Below are 22,872 nucleotides of genomic sequence, written 5' to 3' on the forward strand. Positions count from 1 at the left end.
AATGAGGTTTTTTTTCTTCTTCTTTACAATGACAATTTTCGCCATGTATTATGCAAAAGCATGGTTTTCACATTGTTCTATACAACGTTTTCACAATTCATTCAAACACAATGTATTTAAGCATACCGTTGGTCTGTAGCTTATGAAAGCACCAATCATTGTGCTTGTTTGATGAAATACTTGTGGGTTCACATGTGGGTCGACAGAGCTGGGTCTGGTGAAATTCTTGCACTCTCATGTGCAACTCTGTTGCCTTTTGCAAGATATTCTCAATTTCTGGCTTCATTTTCCACCCTCTGAAATCAAACTGAAAAATCTTTCGATCTTTTTATGGTGGCTAATATAATCAAGAAAAAAGTTCTTTGTCAAAAACTAGAAAAGACCATCCATTCCAAAGATTTTAATTATGCAAAGTAAGACTAGTTCCAAATACTTTGGATAATTATTGTTCTATTGACCATTTTTTCTTCTTCCAATTTAGCTAAAAAATTCTACTTTGCATACACAAATGTTAACAGTTTATGTGATATTATGCAGTTAATGTAAATAATTCATATCTCTTTAAAAAATTTCAGGTCATTCCAAATCCTAAGCCGAGGTCTAGTCGTTGGGTAAGTTCATCTTATCCTGAAAATGAGTGGTCAGACGCTTCAGCAAAACTCGCTGGTGCTTCCTACTTTGTCCACAACTTGGTATCCCCTGTGCTTTTCCATGAAGCTTTACATTATGTACCCAAGAATGCACTTGTCATTGAGATAGCTCCGCATCACCTTCTTCAGGCAATTTTGAAAAGAGTCATTGGCCCAGATGCAGAATATATCGGCTTGATGAAGCGCAATACAGACAATACTCACCACCTACTGTCCAGCATTGGAAGGTAGCAACAAATGCTTTTTTTTAATTTATTATTTTTTAATAAAAAGGAATCATCTACATTTATTTTCTCAAGTCACACTTCAGGAGTGATTGTATTCCAGGTGTACCCCAAAATTCCAGGTTTTTCGTATCATTCTTCTGGATCTAAAAAACTAGAAGCAGGATTTGTGAATTTTCCGCGCATTGGTTCGCGGACTTCAGCAAATCAACCAAAAACAGTCTACGCTATTTCCGCCAATTTGATTATTTTAGTTCAGTGGATTTCCGCTATTTTGAATATTTGGAACACTGCGCTGGTATCTGCTAATATCGCGTTTCTTAATAACGTGATTTTAATATCAAATATTGATTTTCCCATCTACTTAATTTAAAAGTTACACGTTGCGATTCACATTCTCGAGATTTAAAAATCTCAAATTGCGATTCCCATTCACGGGGTTTAATAACCTGATATCACCATTTGTATTTACACGTTTTTAAAACCAAATATCGCGATTCATATTCACGCGAGTTCTAAACCCAATATCGTGATTCATATTCACGCAAGTTTAAAATTCAATGTTTTGGTATAATTTTTCTTGAATTAAGTTTCTATATAAGTGTGATATTCTTCATTAGTAGTTCATTTAGTAACTCAAAAAAAAATATGCTATGTAAGAAACATGTTTGGCTTATAAATTGATATCAATATTTAGGGTTTTTCACTTTGTGTCACCCCTGACACTTATATCAAAATATTTTTAAAAGAGTTCTAACTTTCCTTGCAGGCTTTATAGCAGTGGATTGAACCCCCAAATCGATAGGCTTTATCCTGCAGTACAGATGCCAGTCCCAAAGAGCACTCCGATGATATCGCCCCTCATTAAATGGGATCATTCAGATAGCTGGTTGGTTGCCAATTGGGACGACCTCGCTGATCAATCCCAAATGATTGTGGAAGTCAATGTTGCAGCAGAGGAATCCCCAGATCACTCTTTGTTAAACCATTGCATCGATGGACGCTGCCTCTACCCCGCAACTGGCTACCTAGTTCTAGCTTGGAGAGCACTGGCAGAGTTGAAAGGAAAAGAAATGACTTCTTTGCCTATAAATTTTGAAGAAGTGAAAATTCACAGAGCCACCGTGCTAACGAAAAATGGTAAATATTTACAATTTTTCTTCAACACATAACATTAAACGTTTATTAATTTCAAAATCATAAATTTTTTGGTATGTCAACTAAAAGTACAAATTTTTCATACTTATTTTTTTACAAATTTTTTATGGATTTATAAGTTAACACAACAGAATCGTGAAAAACTTTTGGAAACATGAGGAGATGAATTTTCTGATTTCTTTAAGGCCTTTTATTTTATCATATGTTTTTTTTACGGTTGGTCAGTGACCCCTTATTTTTCTCCCCTAATTTTTTTGCAATTAGAAACTAGATTTTTTTTTTACAAAGGAACTTATTTGTTTGATAATTAAATTTTTTTAAAAGATTTTTTTCATATTGAAACCAGTTTTATTTTTTGGAAGAAATGTAATTTATTAGGGGGCTAGATCTCTTGTTCACTGATGCTCACCAACCCCCATGATTGTTTCGCCACAATTGCTGCTTCTTGGCATGGAAGAGTTGCAATTATTCAACTAAAATTGTATGTACTAGCCTTACATTTGAAATTAAGAAAACTTATTTTAGATTTTGACATTAGAAACAGTTGTTTTATGTTGATTTCAGTCATATTTGTTGACAACAACATTTAGAGTAATGGTTAATGAAATGGGTTTTTATACCGATGTATTTTCAAGTATATTTTTACTCTTCTAAACCCGAACTTTATGTATGGCAAGTATCAAATTTTAATCAAAAACATTATATGTAATTTAATGTGGAAATAGTGAAATAAAAATCTTATGTTATCTTTTAGGATCAACAAAATTCCTTATTGACATAACAAGTGCTGGTGGAGACTTTGAAATTTCTGAGGGAGGAATGACTGTTTGTACAGGTCGAGTTTATTCACCCGAAGAACCACTGAGTGTCGATTACTTAAAACGATGGAAGAAGGCTCCTTTGCAGCTGAAACATGGAGACATTTATAAGGAACTAAAACTTCGGGGTTATGACTATGGACCCACTTTTCAAGGCGTAGCTCAATCTGATCTTGAAGGTTGGCAGCTCTTATTATTATCATCTCTCAATTTAACAATTTAAATAAAAAGTTAGAAACCAAAACTGCTAACTGTCTGCCAACACAGTGTATCCCCTGATAAAGTGCTGTTTTTTCTAACATACATTATCTTTCGTTTTTGCTTGTTTCTGGTTTTTAACGTTTTATTTAAATTGTTAACATAAGAAAAAATTATTTTTAGCTGCTTTTCCATTTTGACTTATTTTTTTTAAAAAATTGCTTAAATCAATTTTCCAAACTTTGATTGCATCATAAATCTAACTATTATTGTCTCTTTTTACAGGAAATCATGGTCTTCTTAAATGGACTGGAGACTGGATTGTGTTTTTGGATACCATGTTGCAATTCACCATATTAGGATCACCCAAGAGAGCTCTTTATCTTCCCACGAGAATACAAAGCATAAAAATTAATCCCATTGCACACAACAGCATTCTAGAAAAAACGCTCGTCGACTTGGAGGGTGTTCCCGTCCTACATGAGAAGAACACCAGGTGTTGCATGGCTGGAGGGGTTGAACTCAAAAACTTAAAAGCTACTTTTGCACCAAAGCACCAGGGAAAGCAAATCCCGATTCTCGAGGAATACCGTTTCGTTCCTTACGATGAGACACAAACTTTATCAGAATCGAGCAAGACAACCTTGGAGCATTACATCCGAATATGCTCGACTGTGGCCAAATCGATCCTCGAGAAATCTGACAAAACCAAACATCAAATATCAGATTTAATCAATGGTTTTAAAGAGATAGATGGCTCTGTTGTTTCAAAGTACCTTGAAACTCTCGGTGATAATGAAATTCTATTGAAGACTCTCAGTGATATTATGAGTGAGGAGGCAACCCATAGAGACTTTAGCCAGCGTGTAAAAAATCGCGTTAACGATTATTTGTCGGAAAGAGATGCGGATATCCTGTCGGAGACAATGCTCGGAGAAAAAACATTGAGGACATTGCTTGATATTGTGTTTGAGAATACAACTTCCAGGAAGTTAAAAATAGCTGAGGTTGGAGACAGTCCGATAGCGCTAACCTCAAAACTTACAGAACTACTACAAACACCTGGCATGCAACAAGTGAGTTATGCCATAGCTCATAGTAAACCAGACTTGCTAAAAAAAGACACTCTCCCCCAGAACTGTGATGTAGTGTCGTGGAACACAAATGCCGCATTTACATTCAAAGATGTCGATCTGTTTGTTATGAAATATCTAAACTGTCAAATGAAAGATCTTAAAAATGTGCTTGAGAATGCAGTACTAACTCTCAAAGATAATGGTTTCATTGCAGTGATACTGAAGACTAAACTAATTCCGGCTGAGATGTTTCTTTTGGCTGTTGGTGAGACAGTTGTTCCAGTTCACAGTGAAACTAACTTTGAGCAAATCTGCAAAGAATCAAATTTGAAAATTGTCTGCAAAAAGTCAGATTCACTTACCTCCACCTCTTATTTGCTGAGGAAAGTTCCAGAACTCAGTTTTAATGATGTTGTTATTCCGATTGTTGAGTGCAGGTATGAAAAGTGGGTTGATCAATTGAAAGATGAATTAGTGAAGTCTTCAACAGCAAACGAACCTAGGAGAATTTGGCTACTTAGTGAAGAATCCATGAGCAGTGGACTTGTGGGACTTGTAAATTGCTTAAGGCAAGAGCCCGGTGGTTCTAGCATAAGGTAAATATTCCATATGAATTTTGATATTTTGTTGAGTGTGCCCTAGCAACAATTTTATCTTGGCCCCACTTAAGTTCGAAATTGGCTCGATATGGATCCTAAATGAGCATGCTGCAAGGGACCAATATTGGGGTGTCTAAATTTTTTTAAATATTGGTCCTATACATTACAAGGCTAAGGGGGATCAATATTGGGATGTCTAGATTTTTTTTTTTAAATATTGGCCCTATACATTACAAGGCTACGGAGTTGAACATTAGTAGTCGTAAACCCATAAAATTGGGTCGGCTGTTCAACGGCTGTTATAAAATAAAATATTGGTCCTATGAGCCGTGATGGCTCAGGGGATAGAACATTCGCCTTCCAATGAGGCTAACCGGGTTCGAATCCCAGTCGATACAAATTCCGCATCTGGCTTGCACCGACGACAGTGCTGACGCAAAATATCCTCAGTGGTAGACGGATCATTGTTTGAGTCCCTTTGCTGCCAGGCTAACCGTGGGAAGTTCTTGTGGTCTTTCTTTCCATGTAACGCAAATGCGGGTTAGTTCCATCAGAAAGTCCTCCATGAAGGCAAATTTCTCACAATACTTGATCCAGGAGCTCTCTTGTCTTCTGGATTGGGTTAAAAAATGACAAGACTACAGAGTTGAACATTAGTAGTCGTAAACCCTTAAAATTGGGTCGGCTGTTCAACGATGGTTATAAAATAAAATAAAATATTGGTCCTATGCAGTGTCAATATCGCTCTATATAGGTTTTATATTGACTGAATAATGATTATAAAATATGGGACAAATACGATAATTTTATATAGGGCTGCTATTGGTTGTTAAGTGGCAGTAAAATATCGAGTGAATCGGACAATTCTATGTAGGGCCCATGTTGGAGAAATATCGGGCCTTTGAACCCTTATTGAGCCAAGATTTGTGAATATTGATCCTAATTATTTTGCTAAGGTGATTTTAATGTAGAAAAACTAAGGGACATTTATATATATTTAGGTGTATCTTCACAAGCAAAGGTGATAAGGTGCCTCCTTTCTCTGTGGATAGTAAATTTTATAATGATATAGTACAGAAGGATCTGACTATGAACATATTTAGAAAAGAATCTTGGGGGACATACCGCCATTTGAAAATGACTGAAGGTAAATGATCTTAGAATATTTGATTTGATTTGTGAATCAATAAATTTTATCATTTATTCTCTATTTTCTTTTTTAATTGGTTTATTTTGTGATATGCATATCAGTGACATATTTTATGAGAATGGCTTCAGTCATTCGAATTTTCATGCTTTTTGTTGGATACCATTTTTAATATTCAAAAATAATAAAAAATAAACATACATATATATTCCTTCCTATTTATGTTCTAAAAGTATTTTCCCTACATTCGATAAATAAAAGAAAGAAATGAAATTTTTTTATTGAATTGAAGAATTTTAAATTTTATCATTCATTTCATGTTATAAATTTTTTTCTTTAATTCCATAGTTTTTTTTATTTATAAATTAGAAAAAGACGTTTTAACTTCCTAGAAGTAAACAAAATCGTTTTTCTGTTATAATTATTTTCAATTGATTTATTTGATATGTAAACCAAGCAAATATTTCATAATTAAAATTAGAACTTTTTTATATGAGTATAAAAAAATTCTGAGATAGAGAAATAATAGATAAAATTATCTATCCACCTCTAAATATTTATTCCTAAACATTAGGTGCATAGTTATAAAAGGGAAAAGAATTAGATAAGATTGTATTAATATTGCGAAGTGTAATAATATATTTGAGTTGGTCAGTGCCTATTACTCTGTTACTAATTACTCCACACACCTTCTCCGCAGCTCTGCACTTTGCAAGAATTCTATCACTGAATGCTATTGGGAAGCTAGAGACATGTTGTGATTTATAGACTTTGTTGCAGCATCTTTTGTTTCTGTTCTTATTTTTATTCGATGTTTATGTATTATGCTGTTACTCTCTGTAATCTGCCATTGGAAATGAAAAAAAAAAAATTTAGTTACTTAGGAGAAAAATTCTGTTAGTCTTTTACATACACGAATAAGAATTCAGTTTGTAATGAGTGATAATACTATCTGGGATAATCACCTCATCGGTGATTAGCCCAGCACCTCATCGAATAATTTGAAAATATTTTTAAAACATGATGAAATAGTCATTTTAAAAATGATTGGGAAATTGTTATCTATGTGCCTATTTCAAAAATTAAAAAAACCATAATGATTATTTCATTAAAATCATGCTGATATGTTAATTGAAAACAGTTTTCAATGTATTTTTAATGATTTGTGTAATTTTTTAATTTTCCACTTTTTAAGTCAATTTTTTAACATGCATGGTATTTAATTTTAAATGTGCCATTTTATTAAATAATGTACTGATATTTCAGATTACAGTAAGAAAGAAACTAGTCATGCATACCTGAATGTTTTAACTCGGGGCGACCTGTCCAGCCTAGTGTGGGTGGATGCACCGCTGAAATTTTTCTGCCCTTCAGAAGAACACAGTGTTCTATGCCAAGTTTATTATGCCCCTCTCAATTTCAGAGACGTCATGCTTGCAAGTGGAAAGCTACCTCCTGATGCTATTCCTGGTAAATACATGTTCATATGTTAACTAAAGAAAAGAAAAAAACATTTAGCACCACAATTTTATGGATGGTAAACGGAATGCAAATAATAACTAGCTTCTTAAAACCGAAAGAAATTTAAAAATCTTCCGGTGTATCTCACCTCTTATGTTATGGAGGCGATGTGTGAACAGGCTTACTATTCTAGAGAGTTTTATTATTGCGATTTGTGTTTAAATTTACTCGTAATTTTACCATTCATCAGAGTTTTTTGTAATTTATGAATTCTAACAGGTCGTGAACCTAAAACAAATTGAAGAAGATTAATATCACAACATAAATAAAGTGAAAGGTTAGCCATGTTTTGAGTGTTATCCCTTATTTTACTATATTAGTGTAAAATAGCGCCGTTTGTTATTTTTTGGGTATCATCATAGCAAGCTTGGGGAGTCTTCTGAAGTCATTTGTTTCGTTGAAAGTTAGATTGGAAGAACGTGTTATATTGAAAATACTACAAGTACAGTAATATTGGATGGTGCATTTTTGCAAGCTTAGGTATAAAAATCAGTTAGAAGTAGTACCTAACCTGGAAGTCTTATGATGAATTTTAGCCCCAAAGATATCTGGGCTTAGCTTTACATGGTCAAACATCCATATTATTAGGAGGGGAGTAATTCTTAATTTGCAGAATGAGAACCCAACTTTGCCAAACGATTATCTATTATTTGCATGAAACTAGCATTAAATTAGAAGATCTATAAAGCATAATTCTCCAGAAACTGCATTAACATAATCTCTAAAAACTGTTTTATAAATTTGTTGAATATTATTTCTAATAGTTTAGATAAGTTAGATTTTTTTCTATTAATAATAAATACTTAAATTCATGTTTTAGTGCACAATGATATTTCAGAATAAATGCACAATTATCCTTTACCATTCTTAGTATAATAACAGCATTAATAATAAAAATACAGCATAAATAATAATGACTTCAGTTTTACTAAGCTTTCGGTTTGACGATTTTGTTAAGACTGTAAGTTCTTTTTTTTAATAGTACATAATACATTTTTAAAACAAAAATATCAGTCATATTATTCATCACATTTTTGATGCGATAAAATAAAAGCTTCTTTCAAAATGTCAACACTATTGTATTTTCAAATATGTTCCACATGTAACTGAACTTAATTAATGATTAAAAAAAAACTTGAAACCAATATAATTCTTTTCCAGGTGATCTTGTCTTACAAGACTGCATACTTGGCTTGGAGTTTTCTGGACGTTTAACAAATGGAAAACGAGTCATGGGTCTGGTTCCAGCTAAAGGTTTGGCAACAACTGTGGCTGCCGATCCAGATTTCGTATGGGATGTACCTGATGAATGGACATTGGAAGAAGCTTCAACAGTTCCTGTAGCTTATTCAACTGCATATTATGCTCTGGTCATTAGAGGAAATCTAAAAGAAGGTGATAGAGTACTCATTCATTCAGGAAGTGGGGGTGTAGGACAGGCAGCCATTTCCATTGCTCTCAGCTTTGGGTGTGAAGTTTTCACAACTGTTGGTAAGTACCTTCAAATTATAAAGCAAAGTTGGCAAAATATAGTGTAATGTGTATAGTGCTTAAAAATAATTTTTTAGTGTTGAAAGATTTGGCTACCCTGTTCTCACTTGAATATTAATTTGTTTAATCTCTTCCTTCTTGCTCCTGTGAAAATGACGGGCTGAGGTTTCGCCCTCTACTTCTCGCTCCCGTTATATTCTCGGGCTGGAGTGCTCAGTAGTAACGCACCAATAAGAACAAAACTAATTCAGTACTTTTGCCCGGAAAAAATTTTATTTCTCATTTTACACAGATGGCAGTACCAGGAAATTTTTAAGGTAATTGTAGATAGATGTACACGTAGATGTAGGAAGGAAACTCGGTACTACTGTCCTGATTGTGACGTTGGCCTCTGTATCTCATGCATTGAAATTTATCACACAAGAGAAAATTACTAATCTTTATTTATATTAACGTAAGTTTAATGAAATTCTTTTTTAATGTTTAAAACACATATTTTTTAAATTTTCCTTGCTTGCTGGAAAACCAACATTTAGTAAACACAATGAACTAGTAANGAGAAAGGCGGTTCAAGGCAAACTAAGTTTCCCCAAATTTAAATTCCAAACGTAGTATTCTAAGAAAATATTTCTACTTTTACAAGCATCGTCCGCGCATTCTTATTAATATTAAATCATATATTTTTTTGTAAATAAATAATTGATCAATTTATATTTTCATAAAATTAATTAATAGAATATTATGTTATTAAAAATTAATTTCTGGCAATTTTTTAAATAAAATATTGTAAATTTAAGAATTGCTTAACTTTACTTAATGTGTAACACATTAAAAGTGATTTATAACTAAGTTGTGTTAGTTAAAATGTGTCAATTGAAATTATTAAAGATGTGAGTTTCTTTGTTTCCATTATTCGCCCGAAATGAATATTTTGTGTTGATCATCAGTATAGGCTAAATACCAAATATTTGTATGTTGCATCTCTAATTTAGTAGCAGCAATTGTTGAGCAGGATCTTGTATCTATTTACAATTTAAAAACTTCTTGAGAAGGTTTTTAGCAATTTTTGCAATAACAGAACCCTATTTGCACAAATTCACAAAAGCGGGACCCTAGTTGAAAGAATGTGACTTAGCGTTTATTTTATATTCACAAATTATGAGTAGTTTTTTCACAATGTTACAAAAACAGGACCTTTCACAAAATGTCTGGACAGACCCCTGATAAATAAGTATGAAGAGCAATTTCTAAAAAACACCCAATATAGATTTTTACTTAATGGAAGAATACTATATTGTTTCAAACTTTTCATGTGATTTCTTTTAGGTTCGACTGAAAAGAAAGAATATCTGAAAAAACGTTTTACATCTCTACAGGATAGAAACTTCTGCAATTCACGAGACACATCATTTGAACAATATATTTTGAATGCAACAAACGGAGAAGGTAAGAGTAATACAGTAGAAATTTTTATATCGCATTTGAAATATGCAGTAGCTTGACTTAATCAAATATTTAAGTGTGAAAATAATTTTGAAATGAAATTTGCTTCTGAAAACTTTTTATTGAACATGTATTAATATATATATATTTAAAATATTATATTATGATTATCATATAATTAATATATATTTATATGAAAGCTTAGATTATTGTTTCTATAGTTTTAATTTATAATGTTTTCAAAGAATTTGCCCATTTTTTGTGAAAAATAATGTTTAGTTAACAACCCGCATTTCAATGTATTTATGTGATTTATAGATAGTTTTGTACTTGTTTCAATCGATTGATGGTGAATTATTGGAATGTCGAGGAAAACAGTCAGTTAAAAAATTAGAAAAATAAAATTAATGTATTTCTTATAATGTGAGATCACCTTTTAAATTTACTTATAAATTTAGTTCTAAAACAAAGTTTGCCCATTCTCATGTTTGCAATTAATTATTCACAATTATTAATAATAAAATTCACAATAACTTTTTAATTTAATACATATACTGAAGCCACAAGAAAAATCTCTTTTAAAACCAAAACCAACACTTTGAGCTGCTATAGATAAAAAGATTTATTCTGAAATTTGTTAAATGAATCAATTAAAATAATCTTTACATTTTAAAAAGAATTATTAAGTAAAAAAAATAAATAAGCAATAATAATTTAGGTTATCTTTCAGAGAGGTTTAGGCCTTGTTCAATTAAATCCACTTAACATTAATAAAAGGCTTATTTCAAATAAATTAAAAGGTGTAGTAGGGTGACATAGTGTTATGGTAGAATATATATATGCATATATATAAGAATAATGTTTAAAGACTTTTTGTTTGTAAACTGAAAATTCTTTTTTGCCCGCAATGTCTTCTGCATTTATGTGAGACACTCATATTTCTTTTTTCAGGTGTTGATGTCATTCTGAATTCACTAGCAGACGAAAAGTTGAAAGCAACATTAAATTGCCTTGCCCAACATGGACGTTTTCTAGAAATAGGAAAATATGATTTATCAAACAACAGTCCATTAGGTAAATCGAAAGTCTCATTTATGGCTAAGTTCCTAATTTTTATTTTGGTTGGGGGCATTTAAATGCATAACATTTAACAATGTTCATTATAAGAACTATGACTAGGATTACAAGTTAGTTTGAGGCTAAAAAAAATAGAGAAATTTGCGTGAAAATTTTTAAAACAGGGGAAATTTTTGCAGTATTATGTTGTGCAGTTAAACAAGGTTGTGCAAATAAACAAGGAAGGACCACCACTTTAGCTGGAGACCAGGGGGCGATCATCTTTTCAGGTCTATGGACAGTCCCACCCTGATTAAAACAGAAAAATCTAAAGAAGTTGATAGATCATACTCAATAGAAATGAGTGCCAAAGATGAAAGGCGGGCATTAGTCAACATAGATCTCAAATATGTTTTTATCAATTGCAGTTTTGAAAATGAACGTTCTGCAGCAATAATGGTTACAGGAAAATTAAAAAAATTCTTAAAGCAATCACAAAATTTGGCATAATATTAGTAAAATTGCTTTTGTACTGTAAGGTTACAAATGATCTAATTTTCAAATTGTTAATATTTAAGAGCAAATGATAAATAAAAACTTTAATTTTTAGGAATGGCAATCTTTTTGAAGAACATATCATTCCACGGCATACTATTAGATGCACTGTTTGAGAGTACTGGTTATAGCGGTCGTGTGAAGAAACAAGTTGTCCAACTAGTAAAGGATGGTATTGCTGACGGAACGGTGAAACCTCTCAACTCAATTCTTTACAATCACGAGGAAGCAGAACAGGCATTCCGATTCATGGCCAGTGGTAAACACATAGGAAAAGTTGTCTTAAAAGTAAGTTGTGCACGATCCTATAATGATTTTAAGCAGTTCTGCGAATGACAAAAATTATTTTTAATCCTAAATGTGTATTCTCTATACAGTAGGAAACTGAGTATCAGATATCTATGTTGATATGGTGGAATTTTTCCTTTTATAGATAAAAAACATAATGACTTATACTTCCAAAATTAGAAACGAGTTAAATGTTGAGAATATTCAGTAAAAACATCATTATAATGGATGGTGTTTTGTACACTAAGGAGCGTTGTAAGCAGGGTTGGGTTTTTGCCATGACAGTGGTAAAAACCGTTAAAAGCCTACTGTTTTCTTTAATTTATGGCATATAGCGGACAATATATTATTTTCACTTAATTGCCTTTATAAATGAATGTTGTAAATGATTTTGCAACTATATATACGTATTCTTATAGAAGGATATACATTCATACAGAAATATTGTAACATACTTATTGAAAATAGTGATGTACTTAACTTTTATCATTATAGCTTGATTTGCAAAGGATTCAAAATATTGCACTTCTTAATTGTTAGAAATAAACAAACAAACAAACAAAAAAACTTGGAACTATTAATAAATTCAAGAACTAAAAAGAAGAATTTAAAATTTGTCATTTCTTAAATATTAGAAATAAGCTAAACAAAACTTTCAAAACTTGTAACTACTAACAAACTCTAAATCAGGAATGACTTGACATTCTTCAGTAATGTAATATGTCAAACAAAATAATGCTTGGAAATGTTGAAAACTTTGTTTAGTATCCTAATATTTTACTTCAAATCGTATGATTTGATATAATCATGTTAGGAAAATGCTAAAATCTGTTCTTAAATATCTTCTAACAACTTTTTTTCTAATTTTATTGCCCAAAAATGAATTAATTTTAAATCATAAGCAGTTAAACTCAAAATTAAAATGCAATTTTATCAAAACTATGGGTTTTTGACATGACGGTAAAAACTATGGTATAAACCGGTAAAAACCGTCATGTGTCAAAAACTTGCCAACCCTGGTTGTAAGCTCTTGACTGCCTATACTTTCGAGTTACTGTTTTTGGCGTTTTTTAACCATTTGGCTCACAACATGATCATTGTGTTTTGAAACTCTTTTGAGTAGTTTTTCTTGTATACGTGTATTNCTTGACATTCTTCAGTAATGTAATATGTCAAACAAAATGATGCTTGGAAATGTTGAAAATTTTGTTTAGTATCCTAATATTTTACTTCAAATCGTATGATTTGATATAATCATGTTGGGAAAATGCAAAAATCTGTTCTTAATTATCTTCTAACAACTTTTTTTCTAATTTTATTGCCCAAAAATGAACTAATTTTAAATCATAAACAGTTAAACTCAAAATTAAAATACAATTTTATCAAAACTATGGGTTTTTGACAGTTTTTGACATGACGGTAAAAACCATGGTATAAACCGGTAAAAACCGTCATGTGTCAAAAACTTGCCAACCCTGGTTGTAAGCTCTTGACTGCCTATACTTTCGGGTTACTGTTTTTGGCGTTTTTTAGCCATTTGGCTCGCAACATGATCATTGTGTTTTGAAACTCTTTTGAGTAGTTTTTCTTGTATACATGTATTTGTTACCTGATTTATTATGTGTTTAAAAGAAGAATCGTTATAAGAATTGCCCTTTGAAGACCTGTCGTTTCAGGACATAAGTATTGTCTTTTGAAAAAAGAATTATTGTTATATAAAACACTTCTTACCTTGTCTACAATAAACCAACTTCGAAATATAAACCTAAATGATAATTTGTAAAATGAACTTAATCTCATTGCTATAACAATATACTAACACTAACGTATGATAGTGCATGGCTTGCACCAAGAACAAACAGAAGAAACAAGTAAAAAGAGGCCAAATTGGGACTGCCAAAAAAACGAGTTCTTTCTAAATCTAGCAACCATGTCACCTTTTTTTAACAATACATCTCTATATAACTAAAAAATATTTTCACTTCAAACTCACCAGAATTACTTGATATTATTAATATCTTATGAAATACAGCAAGTTCCAGCTTAACAATTATATGATTTATTTCTTCTGTTAAAAACAAAATTATTAGTTTGAAAATATCGCCTTGCAGATTAAGCTGTAGTAAGCAGCTGTATACTTTTAACAGGAAGTCGAGCAGGTCAAGATCTCGAGATTGACGTTTACATTTATATTGAAAACACCATCTATTCAGTTGTTTTGTGTTCATATGATTTTGTATTTAATTGTAAAAATTATGTTTAAATGCTTTTTTTTACAATTATCATTTACATTTTTAGATAAGAGAAGAAGAATTAGAGAAACAAGCAATTCCTACATCTGTTAAATTAACAGCATTAAATCGAACAATGTGCAACCCTAAGAAATCATATGTTATTATTGGTGGATTAGGAGGTTTTGGCTTAGAACTCAGCCAGTGGTTAGTTGAAAGAGGAGCACGCACTATAATTTTAACATCAAGATCTGGTGTGAAAACTGGTTACCAACAATTATGCGTGCAGAGATGGAAACAGGACGGCGTGAACATAGTAGTATCAAAACTGAATGTTGCCAACCAAAAAGAAACACAATCATTGCTGAAGATGGCAGCTGAACACGGTGTAGTTGGTGGAATTTTCAATTTAGCTTTGGTAAGTTTTTCAAAAATAACATTTAAAATACATAGTTGATGGAAATTAAATGACATTTTTTATTTCGTCTGTTAATTAAAAGCTTTTCCGACCTCTTAATATCAATTTAAAAACAGAATGATTTTCAACTCTTTCAATCTTAATGATCTCGAGATATGATGAGTTTAACTTTTTTAATGCATTTTTTTCTTTTTTATTACATACCTTTTAACATTTAAGATTTGAGTGAAATATTTTTTTCTAGCAGTAGTGAAATAAAGCAGAAATTTGGAAGAATAAAAAAGATAATTTTTTAGACGTTTATCCGAGTTAATGAATATGGATGGATGTTTGTACTTTAATGAAATAGATGTGGATTAAATATTTTGTTTTTGAATTGTAATAGAAAAAAATATTTTTTGTTGTTGCTTAACTCGGAAGTTTTAATCTTTCATAAAGAAAGTTCTATGAATCAGCAAATCAGCCTTATGAGCGTTAACAACCTTATTAGATTTTCAACGAACCATTAAATGTATTTTTAATGGATAATTACTTTAAATGATATTTATATGACGGCATAGTAAAATTTTATAAATTTACATACTTTAATTATTATTAGTTCAAATTTATTTTTCTAAGCAGTAAATAAATCAAGATATATTACCTGTTTTCTAACAAAATATTTTACAAAACAAAACAAAATATAATACAAAATGGTTTTTTAAAAAAATTTTAAATGATACTTTTGAGTTACTAAGTTTTACAGTGTTATTAATTTATTTCTTAATACAAATGTTTATGCATTGTTTAATTTCAGGTATTAAGGGATGCATTTATGGAAAATCAAACAGTAAAAAATTTCGTAGAAGTGGGTGAATCAAAGATCCAATCCACTCTGAACCTAGACCAAATATCCCGTAAACTGTGCCCCGAATTGGAATGGTTTGTTTGTTTCTCATCAGTCAGTTGTGGTCGAGGCAATGCTGGGCAGAGTAACTATGGATTTGCCAATTCTGCTATGGAGAGAATATGTGAGGAGCGCTGCAAACAAGGATTACCTGGTAATATTCTTTTACTTCAAAAAAAAAAAAAATATTTTTTTATAAAATTTGAATAAAAATTTTAATGTTAGCTTAGTTGCAATTCTCAAAAACAAAAAAATTTAATTAATGCAGGTTTCCTCAAGGTGGGCTGAGTGCAGAAAAATGCAGCAAGTTTTTTTTTTAGATTGGGCCATTTAAAAAATCCAATCTTATACCCACCAAGTGGGCTTTTCACATTTTGTTATTTCTAATTAATTTTCTTTGAAATTATCAAACCAAATTGTTCTTTGAAATTATCAACTTATTGTTTTATAAATTTAAATTTGTAACCTTTATACAAAAGTATATGAACATTATACTTATTACATAATTTATTTAGATTGTAAACCACTTTAAACCCTTTAGATTGTAAACCACTTAGGGACTGAAAAGCAAAGCTAGTTTCTGATTTGTTTAACTATTTCAATAAAAAAAATAGATTCCTACATAATTATCAATTAAATTTAATGAGCATTTCTACATATTTATTAAAATCCTAAATTATGTACTTAAAATGTTCAGGAAACAAATGTCTAAAACTTATAATCTTTTTTCATAAATTTCAAAAGTAAAGTGGAGATTTCTGTATCATCATCATCAGCAGAATAATCGCCAAGCCTTGGCAACTGCCGAACAAGAACTCGTGGAAAACTAAAAAAAAAAAAAATTTACTGAGTGGGGCCAACTTGTAGGATGTAACTTGAGGGCTCCCCCGGATAAACCTCTACATGTTTATTTTTTTTAAATGTGTAAGTTTAAAATCCATTTGCCGACTAATCACGCTGTGAAAATATCTCAAAAATTGATACATTTTTGTACATTTTACACATATAAAGAATTCATACACAGAGAAATACAAATAAACATACCAGGATGTGAAATGTCCTCAGTGATAGACAGATCATGGGTTAGAGTCCCTTTGCTGTCAGGCTAACCGTGGGAGGTTTTCCACTCCGTGTAACGCAAATGTAGGTTAGTTTCATCAAAAAATCCTCCACAAAGGCAAATTTCTTCCAATACTTGATCCAGGAGTTCCCTTGTGTTCTGGATTGGGTTTGAAATTACAAGGCTACAGAGTTGAACATTAGTAGTCATAAACCCATAAAATTGGGTCGGCTGTTCAACGTATGCTATAAAATAAAATAAACTAACCATATGCTACAAAAAAATATGTGCTTTTCATTTCATGAATGTATTTAAGTATGCAAGTAGACTATATTTGAAAAAACCTCACCTATTTTCGGGCAAAATTAGGATCTTTTCATGTAAAAAACCTGAGTAAATCCACTTAAACCCAAGCAAAATTTGCTTTTTTTCACAAAAAAGCCCATATGGGCTTGCAAACCCTGGTAATAGTACTATAAAATGATCATAAGATGTCTAATATAATCAAATTGCATTGCCACAGGTACTAGATACAAAAGAAAACACAATATATATATATATATTAAAGCTGGACTGCTAAACAAACACCTTCTTAAAATAAAAACAATAATTTTTTAATCATTAAAGTTTTAAGTAGTCATATAATACAAAACAATGTTTATTTAATTGATTTTGAAAACTATTTTGAATTATTTGTGCAATGATTTATATAAAATTTTCTGCAATGAACTGAAAACACACACAGTAGTCAATCTAATTTCACTGCATTTTGGGCAGAGTGCAATATCTCAGAATGATGCCCCTTAAACTATAATCTGATGCTTGTGCATTACTTTCCTAACAGCATATTATTTATAATCACCCTTGTATTTAAAAATAACTTTTTTGTTTGTAGGTCTTGCCATACAGTGGGGTGCCATTGGTGATGTGGGTGTCATTCAAGATACAGTTGGTTCTGATGTTGTGATTGGAGGCACCGTCCCTCAACGAATTCACTCCTGCCTCTCTGTTTTGGACAAATTTTTGCAGCAGTCGCATCCAGTCGTTTCCAGCTTTGTACCCTATCAACCATCCGAAACCACCTCACAGAAATCATCAAAGCACAACGTACTCTCGACAGTGGCTAACATATTTGGTATGCTTCAACAATTTTACTCATTTAATTAACACAAAAACAGACATTTGTTCTTATCATAATACAGGCATTGTGAGTGAGAAGTATTATTTTTCGACACTAGGGTGCGCTGCGAGCATACCATATGGGTTGATCTTTTTGGTGTATTTTAAAGCCAATTGACTCACAACGTAATCATTCTGTTTTGAGACTAGACTCCCTTAATTATTTCTTGTATATGTGTATTTGTTACACGATTTATTATTTTTGCTTATAAAAAATTGTCATTTGAAGACGTGAGAATCATGTGTAAAAAAAGAATTGTTATAAAACACTTCTTACCTTGTCAAAAATATACCAGCTTTGAAATTTAAACCTAAATGATAATTTGTAAACTGAACTTAATCTCGCTGCTCCAACAATATGCTAACACTAGCATATGATGGTGCACAACCTGCAATAAGAACAGCAATAAAAAAGTAAAAAGAGTCCAAATCAGAACTGCCAAAAAAGCAAGTTCTTTCTAAATCTAGCAACCATGTCAAATTTTTTAACAATACATCTATAAATAACTGAAACAAATTTTCATTTCAAATTCACCATAATTACTTAATATCTTATGAAATACATTAGATTTGAGCTCAGAAATTACATCATTTTTTTTAAAAACAAAATTAGCTGTTTGAAAATATCACCTCGCAGAATAAGCCATAGTAAGCAGCTGTATACTTTCTAACTAGAAGTAGAACAAGTCAAGAACTCGAGATTGTTGTTGTTTACATTTATATTGAAAACAACATCCATTAATTTGTATGCGTTTTTACCTAAGCACTGCATTACTTTGCTTAATTCGCCTTTAAGTTTTAAACCAATTTTGATGAATATTTCACTTTGTTTATGAGTATTGCATTTATTGAATAGGTATCAAGGACATGTCCTCAATTAATCCTGAACAATCACTCGGTGAGCTCGGAATGGATTCTCTGATGGGGGTAGAAGTGAAGCAGTTCCTCGAGCGAGATTTCGATCTCGTCCTCACCGTGCCCGAGCTTAGACAGTTGAAGATCAAAGACTTGAAAGAGTTGGAAGGAGGTGCAGACAGCTCAGAAACTCAGAAACCCACCGAGAAAACAACTGCCGATGATGATTTTAATGCTTTCTTGCAATTCTCCTGGGACGTTAAGAAGCAGCTCGTTCCATCTTCGACCATAGTTCCACTGAATTCAGTCAAAAGTGGAGTTCCATTGATAGTCATTCATCCAATTGAAGGTACGACAGACATGCTGAAATCTTTGTCGAAAAACCTGAAATGCCCTGTTTATGGTGTTCAGTGCACTCCGGAAGCTCCGTCCGATTGCATCGAAAATTTGGCGGCTTGGTACTGGAAGGTAAGATCATACATAGTTTTATTACAGGGTTGCCACTCCACAGGGAAAAACTTAGAAAATACAGGGAAATTTAAAAATAACCTAAAAATAACAGGGAAAATGCAGGGAATTTTGTTTTGTATTTTCTTCTTTTAATAAATGGTGACCTCTCAGTGGGTAATTTAAGGGATATTTAAGAATATTTCAACTACATTAAACTATTTCAGTTATTATAGCATTGTTTAAACATGTTCAGTTGTTCTTTTTTTTCTCTAAATTTTTCCAGCAATTAAAATTAGTATAGTTAGCTCAACATAGCTGAAGCAAGAGAACAGTAGTTGTTGTGTTTCTTCTTAATATATTGTGTATAATCTGTACAGGGAAAACACAGGGAATTTTTTTCCAGATTTGAGTGGCAACCATGTATTAATATAGTTTTAACAATTTGATACAAACAATAACTAATCATACTTGGAACAAGAAAATGATATGATTCGAAAACATAGAGTTGTCATTCAAATAATTTTTTAAAATTTTGAGTCAACCTACTTTTTATAATTAGTACTTTTATCATTTTATTTGAATAGAAAAAATTTAATTTATTTTCCTGATCAAAATAATGTAAGAATAGTGCGCAGCTATTAACAAGAAAATGAAAACTCCAATAGATTTTATGAAAACGTTATGCTAAAAATAAAGAATATTAAAAAAAAGTATAAAAACAAGTTCTACAAAAAAAGTCACAGGTTTTTTTTTAATCATCCATGTAGAGAAATAAGTAATAACAGAAACTGTACATTATATTAGAAATCACAAATTTAAATGAACTGTAAATTTTTTTATTGCAACTGGTATTTTTTAATAGGACATAAATTAAGAAAATTATAATGTTCATTTTATTTGTAAATATATAATATTCATTTAGTTTAGGTAGGTATAATATATTCCTCAATAATGCATAGGTCAAAAAAATTTCACAATAACAAAAATTAAAGATTTCTGAACTAATTAAGAAAAATTAAGTATCTGTCAAAAATCTAGGAATCTAAAAAGATTTTATCAAACTTATCCATTTAATTGAAATAGCATATTTCTTAAAATTAATTTTCGATTTTAATTTCACTTTACTGTCTAGTAATATTACATATATCAAACAACAATAAGTCTTGTAAAATATATGCACATTATATATAAATTTTGTGGGGGCATTTTCCATTCTTAACTTAAAGAAACAAAAACAACTGGAAACTCCAGAACAGTTGGTACTTACTTATTGTAATGTTCTCTTGTTCTAATGATTGAAAAAAGCACAATATGATTAAATATTACTATAAAAACAGTATAGTACTAATACTATGAAAAAGACTTAAATAGATTTTACAAAATTGAGTAAATGACTTGAGGGTTTTTTCTTTTAATGAAGTTATAATATTACATATAATGCATTTCTAATAGCTTTTAATTTACAGAAAATTGATGCAGCAAAGGTCGGTAAAACCATCAACCTTGCCGGATACTCTTTTGGTGCCTCCGTCGCTTTCGAGATGGCGGTTCAGGCAGAACGTAATGGTAAGCAGCTGCACCCTAAAGTTCTAAGTGTGACCATGCTTGATGGATCTCCTGCACTAGTGACAACCTATACGAAAGACCACAAAGCTCGTTTCCTAGAAAATGCTGAGACCATGGGAGAAGCACAAGCACTCTGCTCTTTTGCATTACAATTTATTGATATTAAGATAAGTGAGGTAAGTCACCTGATTATTAACACCTAGTTATTATTATTTTTTCAATGAGCAGAAATATAAATTATTTTAATGTTCGCAATGTAGCTATCTGTAACACAGAGGGAACAAAGCTGATTTCATTTAATTAGAAAGATGATTACATATATATGTTTTAGTTTTATTAAGCATAGTTTTTAGTCGAGAAAACGAATGTTCAGTTTTTTGTCAAATGGATCAAACAATGTAACAAATATGCTACTCAATAAAACTTCCAATTTTCCTTGCTGCTGTGCATTTCGTTGTAATCGGGAAGCGTCACTCAGTTTCTATTTGTAAAGTTTTTGAATTAAAAAGAGTCAACTAACTGCCTCATTTAGTATTTATTGTACATGGCGCGTAGCGTTTCTAAAAAGTGCTTATTTTCGTGTTTTAAAGGTGCCTTTTTTATAGGGTATTTTTAAAAAGTACTGCATAAAAGTACATAAATTTACCTTTTAAAAAATGAGATTTTTTTCTTTACCATATTGATTTTCGCCATGTATTATTGAAAAGCGTGGTTTTCACATTGTTCTATTTAATGTTCATTCAACCACAAGGCATTTCAGCTCACCGTCGGTTCCCAGCGTATGAAAGCAGCAACATGTTTTTTTTTTTACATGTTTGAGGAAATATTCGCTGATCTGAGTGTGCGTAAACTCGCTGTGAGATTCTTTCTCTCTTATGTGCAACTCTGCTTCATTTTCCACCCTCTGAAACCGAACGGAAAAATCTCTTGATCTTTTTATGGTGGCTAATATGATCAAAAACAGTGTTCTTTGTCAGAAACTAGTTATTTTATCATGATCATGTAAAGTCTTTGAAAATTATTTTGTATTTTGTTAATGTATATAGTGCTTATTTTTTGTTAAAAGATTTGGCTATGAACAATGTTGTAACATAAAAACAATTTTTTTTTTGCAGCTTAAAGATGAGTTAGTGAAACTTCCCAGCTTCACTGAGCGTGTACAAAATGTAGCGCTGAAAATCTCAGCCGCACACCCTAGTCTAAAAGTGGAAGAACTCATGACAGCATTTGATCTCTACTACAAGAAGTTGGTCTTGTCACTGCAATACACTCCTCAATACAGGTTGAACAGGGACATTACTCTCATCAAAGCTGCAGACAGTGTCAATTTGACTAAAACATTCTCAGACGCCTATGATCTCGAAAAAGTAAGTGGATTTTTATGGCCTTGTATTTGAATACCTGCCAACATTGGAGAAATAAAATAACGGAGATTTTACTAGCAAAATATTTTAGGTTACGAGTAAAGTTTTGATACATCAGGAAAAAAAGAAACTCAAAATTGGAAATAATATAAGCACTTACATTTAGCGAAGTAAAAAATAGGTTAAAAAATATTGATCTTAATCTAAAGATTTTTTTAAATCATTATTTATAATTACTTAAACTATAGACACTCAACATACTGCAGTACAGGCAGTAGCACCATCTGTTGAGGAATAAGAGAAGTATTTTTGCCATCAGCGGATATTTTATTGCCAATTTCTTTTTTTTATTTTTAATTTATTCGACTAATACGGAGAAATTTGAGAATATATGGGTAAACAGGAGATAGTTATAAAATACAGGAATCTTTGTTAAAAAACAGGAGACTTGGCAGGTATGCATTTGTTTAAACGCTTCCTCTATTGAATATCATTGGAAAATAAAACATTTTGAAAAGCTCCATGAACATTGATATTGTAGACATCATTATTGGCCGAGAGCAAGAATGGATAAAATGTATTTGTCCTATGTCTAGGCTATTCAAAAGTGTGGTCACCAATCTTGACCAAAAGATCTGT

At 31.3% G+C, this 22,872-nt stretch overlaps 1 protein-coding gene across 1 annotated transcript in view; it reads left to right on the forward strand.

The window, feature by feature from the left end:
• The window catches only part of LOC107439709 (fatty acid synthase), a 40,595-nt gene that overhangs the window by 16,269 nt on the left and 1,454 nt on the right, over nt 1-22,872 (forward strand). Inside the window, exons 12-27 of the mRNA XM_071177918.1 lie at nt 576-877; nt 1,644-2,014; nt 2,787-3,029; nt 3,334-4,720; nt 5,725-5,870; nt 7,137-7,340; nt 8,553-8,882; nt 10,209-10,328; nt 11,277-11,399; nt 11,992-12,224; nt 14,523-14,873; nt 15,670-15,913; nt 17,715-17,954; nt 18,855-19,321; nt 20,770-21,045; nt 21,985-22,236. Coding sequence (XP_071034019.1) covers nt 576-877; nt 1,644-2,014; nt 2,787-3,029; nt 3,334-4,720; nt 5,725-5,870; nt 7,137-7,340; nt 8,553-8,882; nt 10,209-10,328; nt 11,277-11,399; nt 11,992-12,224; nt 14,523-14,873; nt 15,670-15,913; nt 17,715-17,954; nt 18,855-19,321; nt 20,770-21,045; nt 21,985-22,236 — 5,289 coding nt within the window. The remainder of the gene's footprint in view (nt 1-575; nt 878-1,643; nt 2,015-2,786; nt 3,030-3,333; nt 4,721-5,724; nt 5,871-7,136; nt 7,341-8,552; nt 8,883-10,208; nt 10,329-11,276; nt 11,400-11,991; nt 12,225-14,522; nt 14,874-15,669; nt 15,914-17,714; nt 17,955-18,854; nt 19,322-20,769; nt 21,046-21,984; nt 22,237-22,872) is intronic.

This window comes from Parasteatoda tepidariorum, chromosome 2, assembly GCF_043381705.1.
Source record: "Parasteatoda tepidariorum isolate YZ-2023 chromosome 2, CAS_Ptep_4.0, whole genome shotgun sequence".
Classification (NCBI taxonomy): Eukaryota; Metazoa; Arthropoda; class Arachnida; order Araneae; family Theridiidae; genus Parasteatoda; species Parasteatoda tepidariorum.